This window comes from Vulpes vulpes, chromosome X, assembly GCF_048418805.1.
Source record: "Vulpes vulpes isolate BD-2025 chromosome X, VulVul3, whole genome shotgun sequence".
NCBI classification, from domain to species: Eukaryota; Metazoa; Chordata; class Mammalia; order Carnivora; family Canidae; genus Vulpes; species Vulpes vulpes.
This window is the reverse complement of record NC_132796.1, coordinates 103254187-103279179: the sequence shown is the minus strand read 5'-3', so window position 1 is coordinate 103279179 and position 24993 is coordinate 103254187. Positions and strand designations below refer to the sequence as shown.

Below are 24993 nucleotides of genomic sequence, written 5' to 3'. Positions count from 1 at the left end.
AATAATTTTTTCAATTGTAAATTACAGAAAAACTGATAATTAAACATTGCCCTGTGCTTCTCTGAGCTATCACAGCAAACAGGGAGGGGGTGGCTAGAAAGGTCAATAACTTGGTACATTTTTTTTCTCATCTAGTGTCAAAATTATGATCAAATCATGGAGAGAATGGAAATAGTGGATAAGAATTCCATTCATAGACATTTAAAAGCATATTTTATTGCTTTAAAATCTAGTCTAAGTCAACATATTTATTTCAGACCCAGACAGAAAGGTTTAGGACTCTGGATTTCTAAATGTAAACGAGTGCTAAATTTCAGATTACATAGATTTGGCATTCCATCTGTAAAAACTTAAACAGTTGTTTTCTTATATAGGACCACCCCCAAAAAAGTAATGCTCAATTTAACAAACATTACCACGTAAATAATGTGTAATATGTACTCAGTAAGTTTCTAGCTAAGTTACAAAAAATTTTTCTTAACAGACACTATTAAACCACATTGATAAAGATTGCTTGACAGGGTATTGTAGGAATATATTGGGCATATTTTATGATTGACACACATCTGAGATGGATCAAGGAACACTGGCAACATAGTTATTAAATTAGTAATTAAATTAGTAATTGGAGCGATTATAAATTAGTAATAATCTTTTCTTTTGCTCTAAAAGAAGGAATTCCACCAATGCCCAGTAAGCCCAAAAGAATTCTGAGTTTCTTATGGTTAGGTCAGAAATATGCACTAAACTCTCACTATGATTGGAATTAAACACGTTTATTATCTTTCTCAAAAAAAAAAAAGTCCTGAAATAAGGGATAAGAGCAAATGAAGGGTCTGTTTCCAGAAGTGGTCTCAAAATTTCATTTGGAAAACCACATAAGCAACGTGTCCCAGAAGGTCCCAGAACTTGCATGAATTTCCACTCTGCTCACTATTCTTCCTTGTGGCCATACCCTGCTGACACAGCCTTAAAGGCCTACAGTAGACATCAAATAAAAAAATAGATATAAATCAACAGGTCAATCAATCAATCAATAACCAGAACAAAACATTAACAACAACAAAAATCTATCAGCAGAGAGGAAAGGGGGATCATGGGGACACTTGGTAGACCAGAAGTCTAAGGTTTGCATTTATGAGCAATTTCTTTGGCATTTATGAGCATGCTGGCCAGTCAGGAGCTGGTAAGCCCCAGACCATCCTTCTGCGTGTGCCAGCTCCTAGCAAGGTGTGTCAGCGTTCCCAGTTGTGGAGTCACTTTGGTTCTTTAGTGGAATCTGACACCCTTTTGCTTACTACTATCTGTCTTCTACAGGCCAACTTCCAAACATAGCTAACTTGAAGCCTGATAGTCACTGCAAATGCTAGTACTGCTCCCTACCTGGAACTACCCTTGTGCAGAAGAAGAAAGTTAAAAGGCTGCATTAATTGGTCCTATCACATGAACACATTCGTGTGGCAGTAAATCTCTACCTCGGTAGTTCTCAAACATTTCCATCCTGCGAGAATGGGCTAGGTAGAGGTGAGAAGTATGATAAGTAGGGGTGAGTGGAGGATGAGGTACTCATAGAGGGGCAGGGACAAGGTGAATAATGGTAAATGAGGTGGGGGTATAAAGGAACAGATGGAGGGCAAGAAGAGAGGAGGTTGAGCTCCACTCTTCAGGTCCCCTTAGGGCCTATCCCCCTCCAGCGTGAGAACACTGGTCTCATCTCCCCGTCTCCAAGCAAAAGCATCTGGATATGTATTGCCTAAAAACAAATTTCAGGCAAGACGTTGAATCACACCATGCCTCAGTGTGCTGACCTAGGAAAGGGGGGATGCTCTAGCCCAATGTGACCTGTGGAGGCACAAGGTTGAGAAGAGACAAAATGTGACCCGCTAAATAATTTTACTAAGCCTCTGCCCCTCTCAGGCCACAAGATATCAACCAGCTTGTGCATAACACAGACTGGCAAATGAAAGGAAAGATGGCACAGCATCCAATGACACTGACAGACCCTTAACTGCGGTTTAATGGTGAAGCTAGAAGTCAGAGAGTATCACATTATTACTAATCCATAAAGTGGAGAAATAATACACATTTAATTGGAAAAAATTACAATTACACTAAAGAAGAAGGAAATGCACTTCTGAGGGCAAAGGATTTTTGTTTGTTTGTTTTTACCAATACTACCTGTTGGCTGAGTTTTTTAAGGTAAGAGATAACACTGTAACTAAGTCCACAATCTAAATTATCTGATATCAGATTTGGAGCTCCCATCATCCTTAGTGCTTTCTTTAATGGCTATAAGGAAACAAAATACACAACAGTAAGAATAGAATAAATCTTAAAATACTCAACGTTCAGTTATAAGGGGCAAAGGGACATGATTCATTTCTTAGAAGTCAAGGTGCTGCACATAAAACCAAACATGGAACATTAAAAAGTGGCAATGAATATAGCAGAGGAGTAAGGAGCAGAAAGTAACAAAATCAGAAGAGAGTGGGATAAGAAGAGCAAGAAACAGCAAATTCAAACAGGTCAATTGCATCAGTCTTAATTCCCAAGTCATAAAATCATTTCATACTGCATTTTAGCGTGCACCCCACTCCTGCCATGGTGAATCCTAACGCACCCCAATTTCTCCTCCCAGTGACACCAATAGTACCATTTAAGATTCCGCCTTTTCACCTCTAGAAACTTGGCTTAAAAGTTTGCTACATCCACCTCCAAAATTATTTTGATCGTCGTGACGATTGATTATGCGACCAGTTCAAAATCATCATGACGATCTTTCTCAAATTGTAAAAACCCACATGAGGCCAGGTAGCTTTTCCTCCATTTTAGATTCCCCTCCCCAGCCAGCACCCCTGCTTGAGGCTGTGTCTAGGACACATTTGACAGACAGTATGTCAATATACTGCCTTCAGAGGGTGTTTCAGAGGGTAACTCCATATTGAAAATTTCTAGAGTTAAAAAGGGAAGTTGATATCACACATGAATCCAGACCTGTTTTTCTTAAATCCCCAAATTCCAATTTCATAAGGTTACTTTTAAGAAGAAAAACATAGATAGATGTGTTTCTTATAAAAATAACCATGGCAGTTATAGGAAATAAAATAAAGAAAAATTCTTTTTTGTGCTGCCATGACATCACCAAGCTCTTACACATAACTTACACATAATTCGAGAAGACAATGGCAATACAAATATTTAGCAATAAAAATATCAAGCTTATTTCAGGGGTCAAGTTTTTGGTTCACTGACATTTCTGGTGACAAGACTCATCACTGATACAGTTAATGCATATATACACTTAAATACATACTAATAAGTAGTATGGAGGCAGAGTTTTTAAGTAGCTGTCAAAAGCCTGTCGCCACTTCAGATTTGGCTTAAGCTTGTGAACTTTAAACAAGTCATCTGTAAGAGAAAACGAAACAAAGTATTACATTATTCCAGTCCTAAATTCCAAGATCTATATCAGGCAATGCACATCTGTTGTATAATTTCCTAGAAAGCTCAAGTTTTAATCACATCAGATGAACCTTTCATTGATTCAATTGTCGTTTTTGGTACCACTTACCAAAATTACATATAGTATTTTTCTAGAAAACACCAAATTCTCATGTTACATATTCCTCTTCCATCTGTGAAGCTACATCAAATATAATATTAAAGCGCTTACTCTGAGCCACGTGAAATATCTTTCTGACCTGTTACGTACTGGTAACACTACTATACTAATTTTCACCTGAGGGGGAATCCGTGGTCATTGGTTGGTGAAATATTTCTTTCATTCAAATAGAGGGTGTTAAAGCAACACCAACAACAAAAACCCAAACTCACAGAGATGGTGAACGGATTGGAGGCTGCCAGAGGTAGGGTGGAGGCATAAGGGGTAGGTGAAATGGCTGATAAGTGGTCAAATGGTACAAACTTCCAATTACAAAATGAATAAGTCCTGAGGATGTACTGCACAGCATGGTGACTCTAGTTAATAATGCTGTGTTGAATATTTGCAAGCTGTTAAGACAGCAGATCTTAAAAGTTCTCATCACAAGAAACTTGTGATTTTGCATGATGATGGATGTTAGCTGGTGTTCTCAGTGTTCTTTTCACAATATATACAAATATTGAATCAGTATGTTGTGCACAGGAAACTAATATGTTATATATCAATTATATCTCAATAATTAATAAATAAATAAATGGAGGGTGTTGTAAAGAGACTACACAAAGTATATGAGAACAAAAGCGAAGCCTCTAATTTCCAGGCAATGACAGCGAGCTGTAAATTATGCTTTAGATTCGCCTTCATCTACCTATACTTTGATTAGTCTATTCCCGTACACTCACTTCATTTCTTCCATTTCTGTGGTCAGGCAGTTCGAGGCAAATTTTGGCTCTGTCAAATATTAGTTAACAATTAGGTCATGGCACTAGAAAAGGCTAGTGGAGATGTTCAGTTGAAGTTTGAAACTCTGTACAATTATGTTTCTTGAATACCATGTGTGTTAATACCACTGAAGATATTGTCCTTCAATAAGCAGACATCCTCTCCCTTTTTCACACTTAAATTTAATTGTTTTAATAATCTAAATACATTATATACACTACAGGAAAATTTACAAAACACGTTATTATTTCCTTCTGAGGGTACAAAAATATTTCTTATCTAAGAATTCAAAATTGATATCACCAGACATCAACAGGAACCTGCCACACTATAAATGCCAAAGACATTTGAAATTCATCTTCTATCTTATTTCTTCAGGTTTCATTGGCTCTTATCCAAAACACATCCAAATGCTTTATTCCAAGGACAAAAGCCATCCCTATGCCATATGCATAATTTCTCTACAAATAGGCCTATTCTTTGAAATGCTGAATTACTTTACTTAAGAAAGGCAACTACACATTTTCTTCCTTTTATTGCTATAATAAATTATTCACCCCTGCCGAAACTAATTTAAATGAATTTACAAAGTCATAAAATGTGGCTCTTTGTTCTTTTGGTACAAGATAGAAAGAACAAAGGAAAACAGATCTGAAGAGATTTCTGGCTCATTGTAACACGCAGGTCCTTTAAAGACCATTCATATCTTGACAGAAAGGAATGAGAGTCAGTGGAAATATGCTGTTATACTTGGGTCTTTACGTGAAGTCTGTTGGGAATTAAGCAGATTTTTGGAAACTGACAAATGGAAATACCACAAGACTTGGGAGACATTTAGATATAAATAGATTTGATAATGAGAGTTAAGAATAGTCCTACAATTTCAAACAATTGCTGATTGCACTGACTCCACCAATTAGTCTCATTTAGTCTAATTATTTCTTGTTGGGGGTTTCTGAAATGGGGAGGAAGAAAAAGAATGTTTCACAGTCTAGATTAAGGGTAGAGAGCCACCGGGGTAAAGCCGCTTGAGTCACATTCTCCATAGGGCAGGAAATTATTTCCATGGTGTTAGGCTACATTAGGAGGATGGGACAGTGAAGATATCATAAACACTCAGCTAGTCAACATTTGAAAGGCAAGGATATCAGAGCGTAGGAGAGTAAAGTGATACTGCCCACGCCTCAAAAACTATTGATATTTTCCCTTTCATTCCTTTCTCCTCCTTTCCTGCTGCAAAAAAAGTGAGGGGAGACGTGGGTTTGAGTTCCAGGCTCAGCCACACACTCAGCAGAGTGAGCTTTGAGAAATTGTTTTGCCCATGTCCTTTTTGTTCTTCTGATCGAAACTGATCTTAATATGGAGCTGAATTTTATTTCTTACACAAATCTCCAGTTCTTATTTTTTTTTCCAGTTCTTAATTAAACAAACAAACAAGGGCACCTGGGTGGTACAGTCAGTTGGGTACCCGACTCTTAGTTTCAGCTCGGGTCATGATCTCAGGGTCATGAGATCAAGCCCCACATAGAGCTCTCCATGCTCCCAGCTGAGCTCAGTGGGAATTTCTGCTTGGATTTCTCTCGCCCTCTCCCTCTCCCTCTGCCCCTCCCTCCACACTCTCTCTGTCTCTTTAAAATAAATAAATAATCTTTAAAAAATTGGTGAACTGAATATGGTATAGTCAAGGGGAAAAAATTGCCATAAATGCCTTAATTTCTGTAATTACTGGTTCTTTAAGATTTTATTTATTTATTCATAGACACACACACAGAGAGAGAGAGAGAGAGAGAGAGAGAGGCAGAGACACAGGCAGAGGGAGAAGTAGGCTCCATGCAGGGAGCCCAACGTGGGACTCGATCCCGGATCTCCAGGATCATGCCCTGGACCGAAGGCAGCGCTAAACCGCTAAGCCACCTGTGTTGCCCTATTGGTTCTTGATAGAAAAGAGAATTTCCTTATTGAGAGATAATCTTTTTGCCAATTGTGATATTCTGGTCACCATCCTACTGACATGATTCTTATGATGGCTTATTGATCCAATCAAGCTTCACTTATTCCTTCCAGGTAAGGTTTAGTGCTTGAATAATTAAACCTCTGTTCACTACGTTTGATGGAAATCTTGAATTAATAAGGGGAAAGAAACAAGGATGACCTTTTTGGACATTTATATTATGCAGTAATATAGTGATGTTTCCAGGCATTAGGAAGTGCGTGTGACTTAACTTGTCTTTTTACTAAATGCCCTGCCCACCAAACTGCAAAATTGTTCTACATCTTTAATAATGTCCTTCATATGGAATAGCAGTGCCTTCAAGAGCTACAGAAATAGCATAGATATTAATGACAATAGTAGTAATAATGCTGATAGTGTTACTGAGCATTTACTATTTGCAATTTTACTCCATTAATTCATTTAATCCCTACTAAATGCCTTTGGATATATACTATCATTACTCCCGTTTTACAGATAAAATAACGAGGGCACAGAGAGGGTATGTATCTTATCCAAGGTCAAAAAGCTAGCAAACAGCAGAGCCAGGATCCATACTAAGCCATCTATGCTCTACAGTCCATAGTCTTTTTTTAAGACTTACTTACTTATTTACTTATTTATTTATTTATTTATTTATTTATTTATTTATTTATTTATTTATTTGAGATGGGGGTGGGCAGAGGGAAAGGAAGTGAGAGAATCCCAAGCAGACTCCACAGAGTGAGGAGCCCGACTCAGGGCTCAATCCCATGATCCCAAGATCATGACCTGAGCTGAAATTAAGAGTTGGATGCTTAACCAACTGAGCCACACAGGTGCCCTTCTATAGTCCATACTCTTAATGCTGTGGGGCTACACAACCCAGAAAGCAAAGTAATGATGGAAATATTGAGAGTGTCTATTTCAGAACTCAACACAAAACTGAAGTTTGGGATTCAGGGGCACAAGGACCTCCAGCCTTAGAGGGTATGAAAAACCCTATGTTCCTGGAAAGACACAGGTTACAGAAAAGCCTGGAAATGGATATTTAAAGCCAAAGGGCAGAATGGGAACTGAGTCAAGGATGGATTGACCCTCAGATAGACGTGTGGTGCTGGGGACGAGGGAGGAATCAAATATGTGTCTGGGGTTTCTGGTTTGAGATGTTTGCGGAGGTATAGTGATGCTCTAGGTAGGGTTGGATCCTCAGTGTCCTAGGTTAAGGAGGACCAGAGATAGATGTGGCACATGTACCTCTTGTGACAGAAAACATCTCAGAGAGAAGGGGAACTTGGCATTTGGGGAAGAAATACAGACTACCAGGTCACCAAGCAGACAGTGCCAGGAGTTGACCTTACCTAGTAGTGGGGAGTGTGAGTGGACAACATGTAGCTATTAGGCACAGCAGGTTTAGACAAAGGGAGGACTGAATGCTTCCTCTTAACCACTACACCGTGTCCACATCTGACCTCTATTACCCACAAGGCCAGCAAAGGCCAGGCTTAGAGGGCTGGTCTTGCTTTGGGAAGAACTGTACATCTCAATTTCTAATGGGAGACCAGCTACTCTAGTTAGGGGCACTTTCATATCATAATTTGGAAGGCAGGCTGAGTTTAGACCAAAGAAGAGATCCTGGAATTCAGCCCATAATAGTTCTATAGAACTTTTCCACTGCCTTGGTAAATAAGGGCACCTCCACCCCAGAGGTGTTAGTGGAGACCACATGGGGAGGAGTTATGAGGAACTCCTACTTCTCCCAGCCAGGGAGGTATCCTTTTTAACTTCTGGAGGAATCTCCATACTGTCTTCCCCCATACTGGTGGCTACACCAGTGTTCTTATTACTTCTTACAATTGCATGTGAATCTACAATTATTTGAAAATAAAAGGTAGTCTTTAAAGATAGAAAAATAATGTCATTAATAGTTTAAGTGGAAATTATCTAGTCTAATCCTTCACTTTATAGTTGGGAAAACTGAAGTCATAAAGGATGGGATTGTATCATTTGTAACATGGATGCTAATATGCTGAGTGAAATAAGTCAGAGTGAGAAAGAGAAAAACAATATGATTTCACTCACACGTGAAATCTAAAAACACAAACAAATGAATAAACAAAGACAAAGCAGAATTAGACCTATAAGTACAGAGAACTGATGGCTGCCAGACAGGAGGGGTTGGGGAGATGGGTGAACTGGGTGAAGGGGCATGGAAGATACTGGCTTCCAGTTAGAGAAGGAATACGTCCTGGGAATAAAAGGCACAGCATAGGGAATGTCATCAGTAGTATTGTTATAGTGATACAGATGGTGGCTACACTTGTGGTGAGCACAGCACAACATATAGACTTGTCCAATCACTATGGTGTACATCTGAAACTAATGTAACATGGTGTGTTGGAGATCCCTGGGTGGCTCAGCGGTTTAGCGCCTGCCTCCAGCCCAGGGTGTGATCCTGGAGTCCCGGGATCAAGTCCCACATCAGGCTCCCTGCATGGAGCCTGCTTCTCCCTCTGCCTGAGTCTCTGCCTCTCTCTCTCTGTGTCTCTCATGAATAAATAAATAAAATCTTTAAAAAAATATGGTGTGTCAACTACACCCATTAAAAAATAAATTTAAGAAAATAATTAACAAATAATAAATTTATTTGAACGTATAAACAAATCCACAAAGTATAGATACTTTTTATTGGTATCGTTATTAATCTCAAACACATAACCTATATTTTGTATCAGTGACAATCACCTTTTAGACATTTATTTATTTATTTATTTAAAAGGTTTTATTTACTTAATTTGACACACACAGAGAGAGAACACAAGCACGGGGAGCAGCAGAAGGAGAGGGAGAAGCAGGCTGCCCACTGAGCAGAAAGCCCTAATTGGGCTCCATCCCAGGACCCCAGGATCATGACCCTAGAAGGCTAACGCTTAACCGACTGAGCCACCCAGGCGCCCTCTAGAGGACATTTTTATATTGGACTAAGAAAGAAAGTCCGTAGACTACATGTGAAATAATCATGCTAACATTTATGATGACCAGTTCTTAACCTGCTTAACTTGCAAAATTTGAAATGCTTTTTCAGCATATTTAGTACAAATAGTATTTATAGCACTAAAAAGCTTATGCTTTTAATGACTAGATTACAACTTCAAGTAAGGTTGAAACTTTTTGCAAGAATTAAGAAACCCCAACAAAAAAAAAAAAAAAAAGAAAGAAAGAAGAAAGAAAGAAAGAAAGAAAGAAAGAAAGAAAGAAAGAAAGAAGAAAGAAACCCCATCAAATAAAAGTGAGTCCAACTGCACAACTGGAAGCATACTATGTGGTTTACTACTAAATTGCTCCAAACAGACGCAGCTCATTCAATGGGAAAAAAAAAAAAATCTCTACACACATTTTCAGTCATATCTCAGTAGCAGCTTCTAGAGCTGTTTCTTGTAGAATTTTACCATAGAAACCACAGCTTTTATGACTAGAGTGACTGCAGAATTTACTCTCATACCAAGCTCCTTAACTTGCCTAACACAAATGCCTCCAGAGCATTTGAGATTCTTTTAGGGGGGAAATAGTGTGAGCCAATACCATCCCCCACCACACACACAGAGAAGCCCTATTTTCTGGAGAAAACCATCAGATTCTTGGAGCATTAACCTCAATAAATGGAATTTTTGGTCCAAATTTAGTCTACAGAAAATCAAAGTCAAAAAAAAAAAAAAAAGAAAATCAAAGTCGCTTGAAACCCAGGGCGAGGGTGGGGGGTGCCAGGAATGGCAGCAGTGGTGCTCACAGTCTAAAGAGCAGTACGAGTCACAAGCCACACCAGAGGTTAAGTGTCTCTTCTGTGTGATGCAAAAAAGAACAACAGCAACAAAACGAACAGAACAGAAAACTGTGTGTGAATTCCATCCTTCCAAACCCATGTATAGACTTTTCTATATCCTGATAACAATTACTCTTTGGCTACATTTAAAATGCTTAGCCCGTTATCCTATTTTTCATTTCTGTTGTATTTTAAAGATGATTAAGAGGCATATACTTTACTTACCTAAAAGAGGGAGTAAAACCGGGTAGTTGTACGGCATCACAAAGAGGTTCACACAAGTTAAAGTTGTACTGGCTTTTAAATAACCAAATGGATAACCAAGTTCATTGTATTTTCCACTGCTAGTAACAAATACCTGAGAACATGAAGTCATACACAGTTACAACAATAAGGATTTTATCTGAAACTAAACATCCAGCAACATTCCAAAATGATATCTAAGGCAGTAGTGCTTTTAGTCTAAGGTTATGTCCAAATATGCCATACTAAAAAAGGATGTTCAAATTGCAATTCTTTATAGGTTATACAAAAAACTGAGACTGGACTGTGCAGTAACCATTTGGAGACCATGGGCTCACATCAACAATACCCAAATACTGACTTAGTTAGTACGATGACAATCAAGGCTGAAATTCCACCAAGTGATACCAGCCATTAAAACAGACTGACTTCTCAAAAGAACACTTGGTGACCAGAGTGGAGACTTGAGAAAAATGAACATGGCCCCATGCCTAAGGCACACAATTACGAAATTAAAGCCCATTTAAAGCATCCTACGACTACTCTTGACATACTATTAGTCTTGCCCTGCTTCCTTTTGATGCCCCCATTCTCCTACCCATTTTTATTCATTTTTCATCCAGTAAATATTTATCAAGTAGGCTATTATGAGCCAGGAATGGGTATTAATTATTTGGAGGCAGCAAGGATTGAGCTTTGGCTAAATCTGGAAGGCACTTTCTCTTCTAAATGATACCGATAGAGCAAACATTCAGTAAAGATCAAAACATTGATCTTTATTCCATGTGACTATCATCTTATTCCTCACTGATGATTCCTGATTTGATATATATCATATGGTCAAGTCCTGTACACTCAATATGCTGGGCTGAAGTCCTCTGACTACCATGCTTTCTCTCTGTTCCCTGTTTACTCTTTGGCCAAAAATTAGGGCACCAGTATATACTTTTAGGAACCTAGACCTTTGCTGGTTCCCAGGTCCTTCAGTAGCATCATTGAAAACAAAAATCAAATCCTGATGAAGAACAGAATCCATTCACCTTGCTAATTCCTGGTACCAGCCATATCACCTACCAGTTGATTAAATTCTTGCTATATTTAGTCATAGCTAAGAATAAATCTTTCCTGTGTCATTTACAACCCTACAAAACAATGAGTTGTGCTGGTGCTATAAAACAGGACTCATCTATGAGATTTCATGTCATAATTTGAACCTTAATAGACTGTAATAACACATGGTAAATTTCCCCCTACATCCTAAGTGTGTAGAACAGAAGAAGGGGAAAATCATCAGAAAGGATTAAAAACATTACACACAGCCATTGGCGGTCAAACATATAAGGCTCATGAGAGGAGAAACATTGTTTTCTGTTCCTCTTTTTCTCTTTCTCCTCTCCCTCCCTTCCTTCTTCTCTTCCTTCCTTCTCATAAGCCCTCTGAGTTTTTCCAAACTCCTTTTCACCTGCAAATTCATAGAATCAGGGGGTTCAAAGGGATCATTAGAGACCATCTAGTCTAGAGAAAGGAACTGTCTGCCCAGGACCATATAATTGGTGGCAGACCTAAGGTTAGAATCCAGGCTCCATTACGACTCAGCTAAATTTCCTGGCTCCCCCGATTCTTTTTCTTTTAAAGATTTTATTTATTTATTCATGATAGACAACAGAGAGAGAGAGAGAGAGAGAGAGAGAGAGGCAGAGACAGAGGCTGAGAGAGAAGCAGACTCCATGCAGGGAGCCCAATGTGGGACTCGATCCTGGGACTCCAGGATCATGCCCTGGGCCAAAGGCAGGTGCTTAACTGCTGAGCCACCCAGGCATCCCTCCCCTGTTTCATCTTATTCTTTCTTACTCCCATTAATTCATTGCATTAAAACTCAACCAAAGTCACATAAGGTACAGGAGGAAACAAGCATATGGCACATTTGAGGGGTGGTGCAACAAGCAAGGGCATAATTTCTGATGTTCCTTTGGAGAAGATTTACAAGAAATGTGCTATACAGAAAGGAGGCCTTTAGGAAAAAGCTATGATTTGTAATTGTATTTGCCTTTATTGCAAAATTTTTGTCAATCCATGGTGTCAAACTTCCTATTGTGATTTTAAGTTAACATTCTATTATCTATATCTCTACATTCCTAGCACATTTCCAGTGCATTTTATTGTAATATAAACATCCATTCAGAAAAGTGCAAGAGTCGTAAGTATATAGCTCAATGAATGCTCACAAAGTGAAAGCACATGTGTAATCAGCACCCGGATCAAGAAATAGAACATGACCAGAAACCCCTTCATGCCCTTTACTGGTCACTGCTCTGCAACCCCAAGAGAAACCACCAGCCCGACTTTTGACAGAGTAAGCCCGCTTTACATCTTTTTGAGTGTCAATAAAATAGAATCACAGGATCTGGGATCTTTGAGGTCTGGCTTCTTTCACTCAATATTATATTTATGAGATTGTTCTGTTTCTTACACTTTTACATTCTTGCTTTAAGTTTGTTCCTTTTTTTCTACCCAGTTTTAGCATCTTTAGAGAATTAAAGTAGTTTAAAGACAACTGGTAGCAATAATCTCACATTTTAGGATGAAACAGATGGCAGTCTAAAAGCGTTTCTTGCGTAAATAGAACCTAACAATTACTGATTGCTATATGGTGCTGTAGTTTAGAAACAGAACAAACATTCTTCCAGCGTAGGACTTCTTTATTATATCCAAATAAAAGGGCTATGACTGCCATGTCTGGATTTTTACAGACTAATATCCAAAGGTAAGTCTATTAATAAATCAGCATGCCTTTCTGGCTGAAGTCTAACACTTGCAAGAGCCAGTATGTGCATTTGTCTCATCCACGTAAAATCCATGTTACACATGGATTTGTGCTTTGTACAGGAAGAAAAGTTTGGTTACTTTACACTAATGTAAAAAGTAGTTTCAGGGCCTATGGGTTTTTTTTGTGTGTGTGTCAAAAATATCTTGTACACCTGAAACCAATATTACACTGTACTGTTAACTAATGGAATTTTTTTTAAAAACTTTTAAAAATTGATCTTGTGCTTCCAATCTGTCAAATTCACACTAAGCTTCAGCTGCAGAAGCCATAACTAAATAGAATTATATCATTTAGGTTAGAGATTCTTAACTTGGTGTCCCTGAGTAAGCAAGGGTTGGGGGGAAGGTTCCTCCAAATCCTCCAAATACACAAATGTCACCAGATTCCACCACCTCAAATGGCAATATACAGTGGACTAATGATTCCTATCACTCTGAAATTATTTGCCTGGCTCTGCGGCTTATTTGATAGCATTTGTTAGAAAAATTATTAACAAATTCAGTCTAATTATTCCCAGAATAACCTTTGAAACTTCTTAAAACAGTCCCTAGATCCCAGAGCAGTTAGACATTTGGCCACCAGGTAAGAGTAAGTACCTGCCAGCAGGTATGGGGAGACTTTCGTTCCAGGATGTACTGAGTTAAGGGGGAAGGTTCAAGTTCATATTTGTCAAAAGGAAGTTTATCTATTACCATTGGCTCACAATCTACGCAGGAGAACCTCACAACAGGATGAGATGTTCGTGGAGGCTAAAAGACAAAAAGGGAAGATACAGTCTGTTATCAAAACGAGGTTACATTTCTGACAAAAATCTGCAATCCCTTTCATGTTTTGTTAAACCATCGCTGAACTATAAACCGGCCCTTTGTAAAAGAGGGCATCGACAACAGTGTCCATTCGGGGAGGACACACAGATTCTTTAGCTCTACCATCTACTTGGCATTGGAGGAGGAAAGGTAAATTAGAACACCCATAACTACAATTTCCATGAAGTAAAGATGATAAGTGCTTTGAATATGGTTAGGAAGTCACTAATGATCCGTAAGATGAACCCTGATTTTCAGACCCATTTTGCACGTCCAAGCACCACCTGCCCTTCATTCCTTTGTACCAAGAGGCTACAGGTAGTCCAGACCCTACTGGTGAAGAAGAAATCCATCAAGCTATCTAATGAGTTAATGATAGGGCTAGAGCCACTAACAAGCAAGCAGAAAAATGGCAAGGCACGGAAAGGGCAAGACAGGTAACAAAAATGAGCTAGTCACAACACCCAGGACCAGTGGAAATTTATTTTAAAGTGGAATTTGTATAGCACTTCTCACAGTCAAGTGGGGGGAAGCAGAGGGAGAGGGACAGGCAGACTCCACACTGAGCATAGAGCCTGACTTGGGGCCCGATCCCAGGACCCTGAGATCATGACCTGAGCCGAAACCAGAGCCAATCACTTACCTGACAGAGCCTCCCAGGTGACCCCCTGATTTTCATTTTAATTAAACTTGAGAAATATTTCTGGCCTGTTCTATTTAAACCGATTTTCAAAAAGCCATAAAGCCATGCAGCCCTGTCACTAGCAATAATGACATAAATTTGTAACCAAAATATTCACTCTGGGATTTGGAGCTAAGAGCAACTGGGCACTGAGTTCTGACTGGTGTGTGATCTTGGAGCCCTGAGGGAAGGTGGAGGAGATGTGCCCTCACCCACAGCAGTGGTGGAAGTGGCTGTTTGGCCCTATATTCTCATGGCGTCTCCTGAGAAAAAGGAGCCTAGAAGGAGTAATCCAGGAAAAAAATGCAGCTCATGTCAGAAAGTTCTACAACTAAGATGTGGTTTATGTATACAATGGAATATTACTCAACCATTAGAAATGACAAATACCCACCATTTGCTTCAACGTGGATGGAACTGGAGGGTATTATGCTGAGTGAAATAACTCAATCGGAGAAGGACAAACATTATATGTTCTCATTCATTTGGGGAATATAAATAATAGTGAAAGGGAATATAAGGGAAGGGAGAAGAAATGTGTGGGAAATATCAGAAAGGGAGACAGAACATAAAGACTCCTAACTCTGGGAAATGAACTAGGGGTGGTGGAAGGGGAGGAGGGCAGGGGGTGGGGGTGAAGGGATGATGGGCACTGAAGGGGCACTTGACGGGATGAGCACTGGGTGTTATTCTGTATGTTGGCAAATTGAACACCAATAAAAAATAAATTTATTATAAAAAAAAGAAAGTTCTACAACTTACACAGAATGTAGTTTGGCCGAACCAGGAAGGTGCTAACTGAAGGCGTAGTGAGCGTCATGTACCCCTCCCCCGCAACACACCCAAGAAGGCTCACTCGGGCCTTTTTACAAAAGCTGGGCGGGGGGGGGGGGGGGGGGGGGCAGGGAGGAAGACCGAGGGAGAGTGGGTTTCATATGCTTTCCCTCATTAGCAGGCACCCCCTCCCCCAAAAAGCCAATTCATCTGGTACTAGGAGCAACTACAATATCAAAACCTCTTCTCCCAATGCAGTGAACAAAAAGAAAAGTCTTCACTTAAAGATCATTTTTAAAATATTGCTTAATTACCCATCATTGAAAGGTGCACTGCCAAGGAATGCCAAGTCCCACTGATTAAAAAAAAAAACAAAAGATGAAAAGCAGGTCCACAAAGTTGTGCTATGTGTCTAATGACTCCCTAGGAGGAAGTAGAAGAGCTTCTGTTCTGAGTAGGTTACTAGAACCTATGCAAAGTGTAAGCTAAGTTTTCGTTTCCTGAGGATGTACACAAAAAACAATGCTAGCAGCCTTTAGACATTGCATTTCCCATGTCAATCAAATCAGCCACTCAGAAATAAAAACCAAGCCACCGATTACAACACTATCAAAAATAACAATGCTTTAAACATCCAAAGTGGGCAGTTCAAGTGGCAAAAGGCAATTAAAAGAAAGAGAATACCAGAATAGCAAGGAAGTCCTCTCTTGCTTTTAGGTACAAGCTTAGACTTCCAGCAAGAGATAGAAGGTATGGCTGAAGAGCCTCAAAGCTATTTTACAAGGGTCAATGTAATCAGCAAACTGAAAACCCAGAATGAGGTTTACCTTTTTGTTTTATGACACTTACTAGTGAAGGTAAATTCTGATCTGGCCAGAAAGATTCTGGAATTGGCCAATGTCCAACAGGAACACCAGTCTTAGAATTAGGTCGTACATAAATGAGCTTATGACAACTATGCCATGGTTGAACAGCAAATGAATTGCTTGGCCTGGATGAATCCATAAGTCCATCTAAAAGGTAAACAAAGAGAGACACTAAGGCAAGACTTTCTTTTAACAGCTGCTGATCTTCTTGCAGAAAATTTTCAGCGAAAAGCAAAGTACAAAACAAACCAAAACAGTGATTCATGAAAAATTAAAGAAATAAGACTGTATCAAGATTTCTGAATGTTCTCTCTAGCAATTTTCCTCTAATCCACCCCTCTAATCTAACACCCCACGCCATCCTTATCTATGCCCCAAACACGTAGTTTATGGGAAACTATTATAAAATTAGTTTCCAATTTTCTGAATTTGTTTTTTTTTTAATTTTCTGAATTTAGACACATAAATTAAACACACTAAACCACTAGAGTTATTTTTCTAAATTAGGCAAATGAAATTGCTCACCTCCTGGTATAGTTTTTACATTTTTGGGATCTGACAAAATAGGTCATTAAATTACATTTAGTTTTTCTTTCTATTCCCAATTAGGTGGGAAAAAAAGTATTCTTTACTAAACAGACTCAGTGACCACAAAGGCAAAATAAACACGATCCAGATTTACTCAAAGATAGAAGGAATGTTGCCAGTACAATCTATATATATAGTTGGGGGAGGGAACATAATGCAAATGCATTGAGTTTGTTATGAACTAATTCATGATAGTTTCCCCATCCACCATTAAAATTCCAGGAAACTGGGCATTGTATAATGCTGAAGGATGTATCCTGAATGTATTTTAATTATTTAAACTAGCATATTTCATTTGCCCCCACAAAGAAGGCAAGACAGTTATATATATCCTTTAATGCAATGATTCAATAGTCTAAATTATATTTGTAAAGGACATGTTTTAATGATTTGAGTCTCATATTTCTTATATTACAAGTCATATGATTTACTTATTTACACATTACTTTAAACAAGTAATTACTTTATACCCAGAGATTTATTAGAGTCCATGGAGCTCTAAGGAATACATGTAATGGCTTCAGGGGACCAAAAGGACCCCCACCCCTTGAAGTTGAGCTCACAATTCTGGGGATGTGCATTCTTCTCAGGAGAGAGTTCTTAGCTTTCATCAGAATCTCAAAGGCTAAGAACTCTGGACAAAGGAGAATTGGATCTAGAAAGAAAATCTGAGCTATTCACAGGACACCAAATCTAATCGGCTTTCAGTGGGACAGTTCCCAGTTCACATTTAGATAACGAACACGAAAGTATGGATGGAGCAGTCAATCATTAGCAAAAGAACATGTCTTTCCTCAATTAATTTAATGAATTTAAAATAGATTGTGAGGCTTCAGTCTTCTGTGGTGAGTGTTCTTAAATTGGAGTCCAAGAAACCCTAAAATTAAATACAAAATTGTATTTGTGTGGCCTATGTCCATTATTCTAGGGAGAGAGGTCTCTCCTGTTTCCAACTGCTTCTTAAAGGGTTCTAGGAATTAAACATTCAAAAGGCCAGAGATCACAGGATCCAACGGCTTCAGACAGAAACATGTGTCTTTCTGAGCAGTCACCACTAATTACGGCCATTAATGAAAATGTATGGATCCGATCAGACAAGCACCATGGTAATGATATGTGTGAGCACTCAGGAATGAGAAGCAGCAGCCTTATGCTCCCAGGAAGCCTTGCGGTGCTAAGATGATATAAGAGAGAAGACCCTTCCCTTACACAAAGGTACTCTCTGTGATCATCTATTTTGAGACGCTGAACTTTCTGTAAAATGTCATTTGAAGAGAAAAGTTTCTGCAGCTAAAAAGTGGCCAGGAAAATCCTGGTGTAGGATCTTATAGGATATCAGCAGTTTCTAGACAAACGTTCACAATCTCTCGCTGACATGTGGTGACAAACACAGATTTCATAAAGATCACTTGGCACATTTGGCACTCACAAGACCTAAACCAGGTTACTGCTTAAGTGGCACTCCAAAGTGATTCTCTAGATACTTAATGAATCAAGAGAATAATGTGGTGTATCCCAGAACTGGGACAAGGGGATATGAATTGGATGGGGAAAAGGAAGAATTTTTGTAAGATCTGATGTCAAATTAAAGTTGTTAGAATCTGACCACCTGACACATACAAAGGCAGTGAATGAATGGCAGTTGCTTGGATGGATGTTCACAACCACATGACTGTGTATAGACAGTAAAGACTGTCTATTATCAGCTGAATGTCTTCCCAATCTCAGATCATTCTCCAGGGTAAAAAAAAAAAAAAGTCATCTACTGTACCTTCTCCAACAGGAAGTGGATCTGGTCCCGTTTTTTCAAAGTTAATAACTACACCACTCTGAATTTTCTGAACTAGAGATTCTAAACACTGATTCAACATCCTTTGTGTTCTAACACAGTAGGAGCGACCTATACCAAAAGGAAAAACAAATTGTGTAAGTTTGATCAAATAAAATACTACTTAACAATATAAGCATCTGAAATCCTAAAATATACCTTGAACTACCTTTGAACTACCTAAAATATACCTTGAACTACCTTTGAACTATACTATGATTCACTACGTTGAATCATAACTACGTTGGCAGCAAACCTCATGCTCATGATGAGCGTAAGCAGCAGAGCTAAAGGATTCTGAAGGAAAGCAAGGCCAGACAGAATATGGCATTTAAGAAGAACCACCCCCTGTTGCTCTGAATTCTTCCTTTAGAAATACAAGTTTTGCCCATACCTCCTGTGACTTCACACATCTGTGTGATGGCAGACTCATCAGTTGGTACACTCCCTAGTTGCTCTGGTTCTGTAGAAGCCAATCCAGGCAAACGTAGCACCAGGGCAAATAACCTTTGATCCCAACGAAAAGGTTCTTTGGTTAGTTCACTTCCGGGCAGAGGAGAATTCAAAGGAAGATGAAGCTGATAAGGCAAAAGTTGAAAAGTTTCATCATAACAACCTGGGCAACAATGAAGAAAGAGTTAAAAGGGTCATTTTTCTTTCATGTACTCGATAATCTTTCAGGGCTCATGAAGATGGAAGGTTTGATCCAACTTATTCTTAACTGGCAACGTACACCTCCCACAGAAATAGCGGCATGTTCTCTGCCATTTAAACGAAACTTTAAAAAAATGAAATCTCACCTCTTCTTGAACACCAGCAGTACTTGTTAACTTGTTTCCATCTGTGATGGTAATTAAAATAGATGGTTCTAAAAAAAATGGATTTCTCCCCTAAAATACATTTAACAAGTATTAGAGCCATGTAAAGTAATAGAATTGTATTTAAACTTTTTTACATTTGTCTTGCCAGTGATCTCTCAAGTGTGTGACAAAATTTGCCTGGATAAATAAGAAGGGAAAGATTAGGGGCTAAAGCGGGTGAGAATCAAAATAACAATCCCCGCCGAGGTAACATTCAGAATAAACTGAGGAATTCATATAATTCAGGAACTCCCCAAACTATAACAACCAAATACTCCTCTCCTTCTGCTTTCCAAGTAATCATAAGAGAAAGATATTAGAGAGATTATAATGGCAGCAGCATCCACATCTGTGAATTCATTCCCCTGAGTCAAAACCTTGGCACAGATTGGGGGGACAATAGTGACTTATGCTCTGGAGCTCAGGCAGTGAGTCTGGTTATTGTGATCAGAGATTCTAGAGTAAGGACAAAAGGAGCGCCAGATGCTATCTTGCCTTCCTCTTATTCTAGAGCTTTTTCATTGAATTGGGAGAGACAAGGGAGTTCATGACACTGAAACACTCTTTAATGGCCTCATTCCAATATTTCTCAGCAATTTATTCATCTCATTCTCAGATCTCTGATGATATGATGGGGAGTCACTTTTCACTACATATTTTATGATCAAGCCACATACAAAACCCCCCTCCCCAAAAGAGGGATCTTTTTTTCAAAGCAGATATTTAAAAGATACAGATTTCCTTTTGGCAGTTGTGACAAATAGCAAAAAAAACTTGGTAACCACGCCCAATTTTAAACTCTTAACCCAAGTCACCAAAATAAATTAGCTGTACTCACTTAAAGTTTTTTTTACCTGTCCATAATTGTCTATTCCAGATATTAATCTATTGAGATTTAACAAATCAAATGAGGATCTTAGAGCCTGACCAAGAGTAGTCAGTCCAGAAGCCTGAAGATTTTTTAGTTCACTCATGAATGTTGCGTGATTTTCCTTCCAACCAGCCTGAAAACCAAACATTTACAAAGAAATTCCCGATTATACAATGAACAATAATAAAAAGTGCAAGAAACCACTAAACAGCAAGTATCAAACATCTAACGAATGAATAGATCCTTGATCTAATTATATTCTATGTCTTGGCCAACCAAATGGAACTAAAGCAAGCCATCAGTTTCAGAAAGATCCATCCACATTAATGCCCAACAGCAAATATGCAAACAATGCTTTCATCCATTATGGCTGGAAGGCTCTGGCTCAAGGAGTCCAGTCTTCTGTTCAAGTCCAATCGAAACTACCCAAACATCTCAGTATTTACCTTAGTTTGACATGGATGATGAGCATGAAGTACAGAGGAGAGGAAGCACAATTTTTAAATGCACTGTCCTTCATAGAGACGATCTTTCCTGAATGTTTGATTTACCTGAACATTTCTAACCAAGATTCTTCCTCCCAAACAATATTTTCACTTTAAATAAGAATCAAGGGGGAATTCTAGGAATAGAGCCACAACTATTTGGAGACAACCCTTCTGGTATCTTCAAACATTTAGAAAGCCCCAAATCTAGAAAAAGGGGAGAAAGAAATTTAAAACGTTTTGGCAAAGCAGCAGCATCCCTGAGGCACCCCCAGCAGCTCTGGACAGCAGCCAGGAACCGAAGAACCGAGGTCAGCAGCCAGCATGCTATGATTTAATGGTTTGCTGAAGAGGAGGAAAAGATCACAGTGATGGGGCAGTCATGGCCAGAAAAACAAAGCAGCTTCAAATGTAAAGAAGAGAGGCCAAAAGACGAATTGGCGGCTAAGAGCGGGTCACAGAGGAGAAGTCCAGCAAGGGAGAGAACACACAGCACAGCTGGGCAACTTGATGGGACCAGTGGCCACCTGAGTCTTGGGAGCCCTAAGGGCAGCAGTGTGAGATGCTGAAGCCATGCCAACCAGGCCAGGACAGCTGGAGGTGGAAGCAAAAGCAAATAAGAAGAGATAAAGTAAAGCATTCAAATATCACATTTGGCTGAAGGCATACTGTCCATTATCTACGCAACTCCCGCCAAAGCTATTTTGCTGGTTTCCCAGTCTTCAGAAGCAGTTTGGGTCAGGATGAGTGGGAGACAGAAAGGGGGCAGTGTCTGCGTGATCTTGAGCAAACCTGTTGGCTCTGAGGACCTAAATCGTACTCTCTGAAAATGAAGAAGGTTAAGGCAAACAGGGAAACCTTGTGAGGCTGTGCAAAATACAACCCGAGGGAGGAGTCATTCCCACTGGAATCCATGAGAATGGCACTCCCTGCAGCTGAACAATTCAGAACCTGCATAACCATGTAAGGTGAAGGGGGGCCTGGTTAAGATCCATTCCAGTCCAATAGTCTGGGATTCTGTAAAATTAAAGACACGCTTTGTTTGTTTTTAAAAAGACTCCTAACATATCCTATAGATCAAAGGATCGAAAGGTAAAACCTTTGCACGTGTTCCTTTGGCACATTGTAAATATGACTTCTAGTGCCTAGGGAAAGTAGCACACGAGACTAAATCTTTGGAGCCCCAGGTCCTCATCAAATTACCTAGAAATATCAGCAGGTTACAGATTGAGCTGAATTCCACATCACTGGCCATCAGGGAAATACAAATCAAAACCACAATGAGATACCACCTCACACCAGTGAGAATGGGGAAAATTCACAAGACAGGAAACAACAAATGTTGGAGAGGCTGTGGAGAAAGGGGAACCCTCTTGCACTGTTGGTGGGAATGTGAACTGGTGCAGCCACTCTGGAAAACTGTGTGGAGGTTCCTCAAAGAGGTAAAAATAGATCTGCCCTACGACCCAGCAATTGCACTGCTGGGGATTTACCCCAAAGATACAGATGCAGTGAAACGCCGGGACACCTGCACCCCGATGTTTCTAGCAGCAATGTCCACAAAAGCCAAACTGTGGACGGAGTCTCAGTGTCCATGGAAAGATGAATGGATAAAGAAGCTGTGGTCTATGTATACAATGGAATATTCCCCAGCCATTAGAAACAACAAATACCCACCATTTGCTTCGATGTGGAGGGACCTGGAGGGTATTGTGCTGAGTGAAATAAGTCAATCGAAAAAGGACAAACATGATATGGTCTCATTCATTTGGGGAATAGAAAAATTAGTGTAAGGGAATAAAGGGAAATGAGAGAAAATGAGTGAAAATATCAGTGAGGGTGACAAAACATGAGAGACACCTAACTCTGGGAAATTAACAAGGGGTAGTGGAAGGAGAAGTGGGCAGGGGGGTTGGGGTGACTGGGTGATGGGCACTGAGGGGGGCACTTGGCGGGATGAGCACTGGGTGTTATGCGAAATGTTGGCAAATTGAACTCCAATAAAAAATATATTAAATAAATAAATAAATAAATAAATAAATAAATAAATAAATGTATAAATAAAAAGAACAAATTGAGCTGAATTCAAAAATAAGCTTTCTGCTTTGTGGCGGAAAGGAAAGGTACGAAGTTGGGAGGGACAGCAGGAATTCTTTCCTTTAGTCAACAAATTGGCATGGATCAACCCCACCATACTGGGCAGAACTCCATACACTGAGGATATGGAAGGGGTTAGGCCCTTGAGGAGCTCTTGTCACAGAGGAATGAGAAATGCAGTTTTTGGCGGGAGGGCTGAAAGGGCAAGTGGCTAGGAAGTCAGGGAGGGCTTCTCCCTGAGCATGGGGCATCTGTGGAAGAGCATGGGACGTCCCAAATTGATGGTAGGAGTGGAGGAGTGTGCCAAGGAAGAGAACAAGAATCCATAAGAGGCTAGGGCTTTGTGGAGAACCACAAGTAATTTGATTATCATTGTTCTGGGTACATGGCGGGAGGCAAGGCTGATAAGTGGGGCTCTGACCATACAGTGATTTGTACATTGTGCTCAGGAATTTGGATTTTATCTGTTGGCTCTGGGAATGACTTGAGGTTTTTAATTATGGGAGTGTCATGATCAGATATACCTTTTAGCAAGATTGTTCCGCTAGGGACCTGGAGAATAAATTGGGGGGGGGTATAGGGGGGGTTTCTGAAGCTCAAGGCAGGGAAACTGGTTTGGAAACTGCTGCAATAGCTTATGGGAAGAGTGATGAAAGCCTGTGCAAAAGCAGTGGGGAGGGGAGGAGGCTGCCACCAATGAATGAAGTATTTCAGAGGCAGTCACAAGGTTTTTAGGAGCTAATTAGAAGAGCCGGGTGAGGAAAAGAGGTAGTCCATTAGGTTGAGCTCTGTGGCCTGGGCAAACCTGAGAATGGTGGGTCATTCATCCACAAGCCACTTTATTAAGTTGACTTCTTTTTCAAAGTGACTTCACATAGCAATCTTGTTTCCACACCGTACATTCAACATTCTATCTATAGTGAGCATTGAACTCCTGGGAGCCAGAGTAGTTCAAGGCGTGGCCAAAGAAGAATTAACAGACTTACTTGATTCAAGAAAGGGTTGGGATTAGACATGGGTACCACTTAAACAACCACCCTGTAACTTGTCCATCTTTAAAATAATGTGTTCTGGGGATCCCTGGGTGGCGCAGCGGTTTGGCGCCTGCCTTTGGCCCAGGGCGCGATCCTGGAGACCCGGGATCGAATCCCACATCAGGCTCCCGGTGCATGGAGCCTGCTTCTCCCTCCGCCTGTGCCTCTGCCTCTCTCTCTCTCTCTGTGACTATCATAAATAAATAAAAATTAAAAAAAATAAAAAATAATGTGTTCTGATTGTTCATCATCTTACTAATCAATCTGTTGGAATAACTGCCCTTTAAATTTCCCTTTATAATATGGATTGAAAGCATTTTACAAATCGTTTCTGCAACTGAATTGGTGGCATTCTGTTTTCAGGCCAATTCCAATTCTTTGCAGTGAATGGAACAATACAAGAAATGTGGATGCTACTCCTACCTCAGTATCACAAAGTGGAGCCACATTTACTGCCCAAAGCAATGAACTTCTTGGGAGCAGTTTAGCTTCTTCAAGAGAAGAATTAAATGTCCCTAAATGCATTCCTCACAATGCTGAAGAGGAAAAAGCCTACAGATTAATCTCAATATTTAGAGAACTTTATTCATGTGACAAATTTCTTCGCAAAAGATAATTATAAAGAGCTAGTGGTAGAAAGTAGATGTTTATATTCTTCATTCTCATTCTCATTATATTCTTCATTGCTTAGAGTTGACTTTTTTTTAATAAGTGAATTCAGAACAGCCCATTTACTTTTTTTTTTAAGATTTTATTCCTAAGTCATTTCTACACTCAATATGGGGCTCAAACAACCCGAAATCAAGAGCTGCATGCTCCACTAAGACTGAGCCAGCCAGGTGCCCCTCCCCCCATCCAC

The 24993-nt window shown here is 39.6% G+C and overlaps 1 protein-coding gene across 12 annotated transcripts in view; it reads right to left on the bottom strand.

The window, feature by feature from the left end:
* Positions 1-24993, bottom strand: part of LOC112912440 (integrator complex subunit 6-like) — a 56555-nt gene that overhangs the window by 9579 nt on the left and 21983 nt on the right. For 6 of the 12 annotated variants that reach the window (XM_072744244.1, XM_072744241.1, XM_072744243.1 and 3 more), the window contains 9 exons: positions 20502-20651; positions 19588-19677; positions 19182-19365; positions 18731-18859; positions 16355-16518; positions 13840-13992; positions 10399-10531; positions 3314-3408; positions 2179-2289 (listed from right to left, as the gene is read on the bottom strand). In XM_072744244.1, coding sequence (XP_072600345.1) covers positions 2179-2289; positions 3314-3408; positions 10399-10531; positions 13840-13992; positions 16355-16518; positions 18731-18859; positions 19182-19365; positions 19588-19677; positions 20502-20651 — 1209 coding nt within the window. The remainder of the gene's footprint in view (positions 1-2178; positions 2290-3313; positions 3409-10398; positions 10532-13839; positions 13993-16354; positions 16519-18730; positions 18860-19181; positions 19366-19587; positions 19678-20501; positions 20652-24993) is intronic. The other 6 variants (XM_072744246.1, XM_072744248.1, XM_072744242.1 and 3 more) reach the window with 1 other exon arrangement.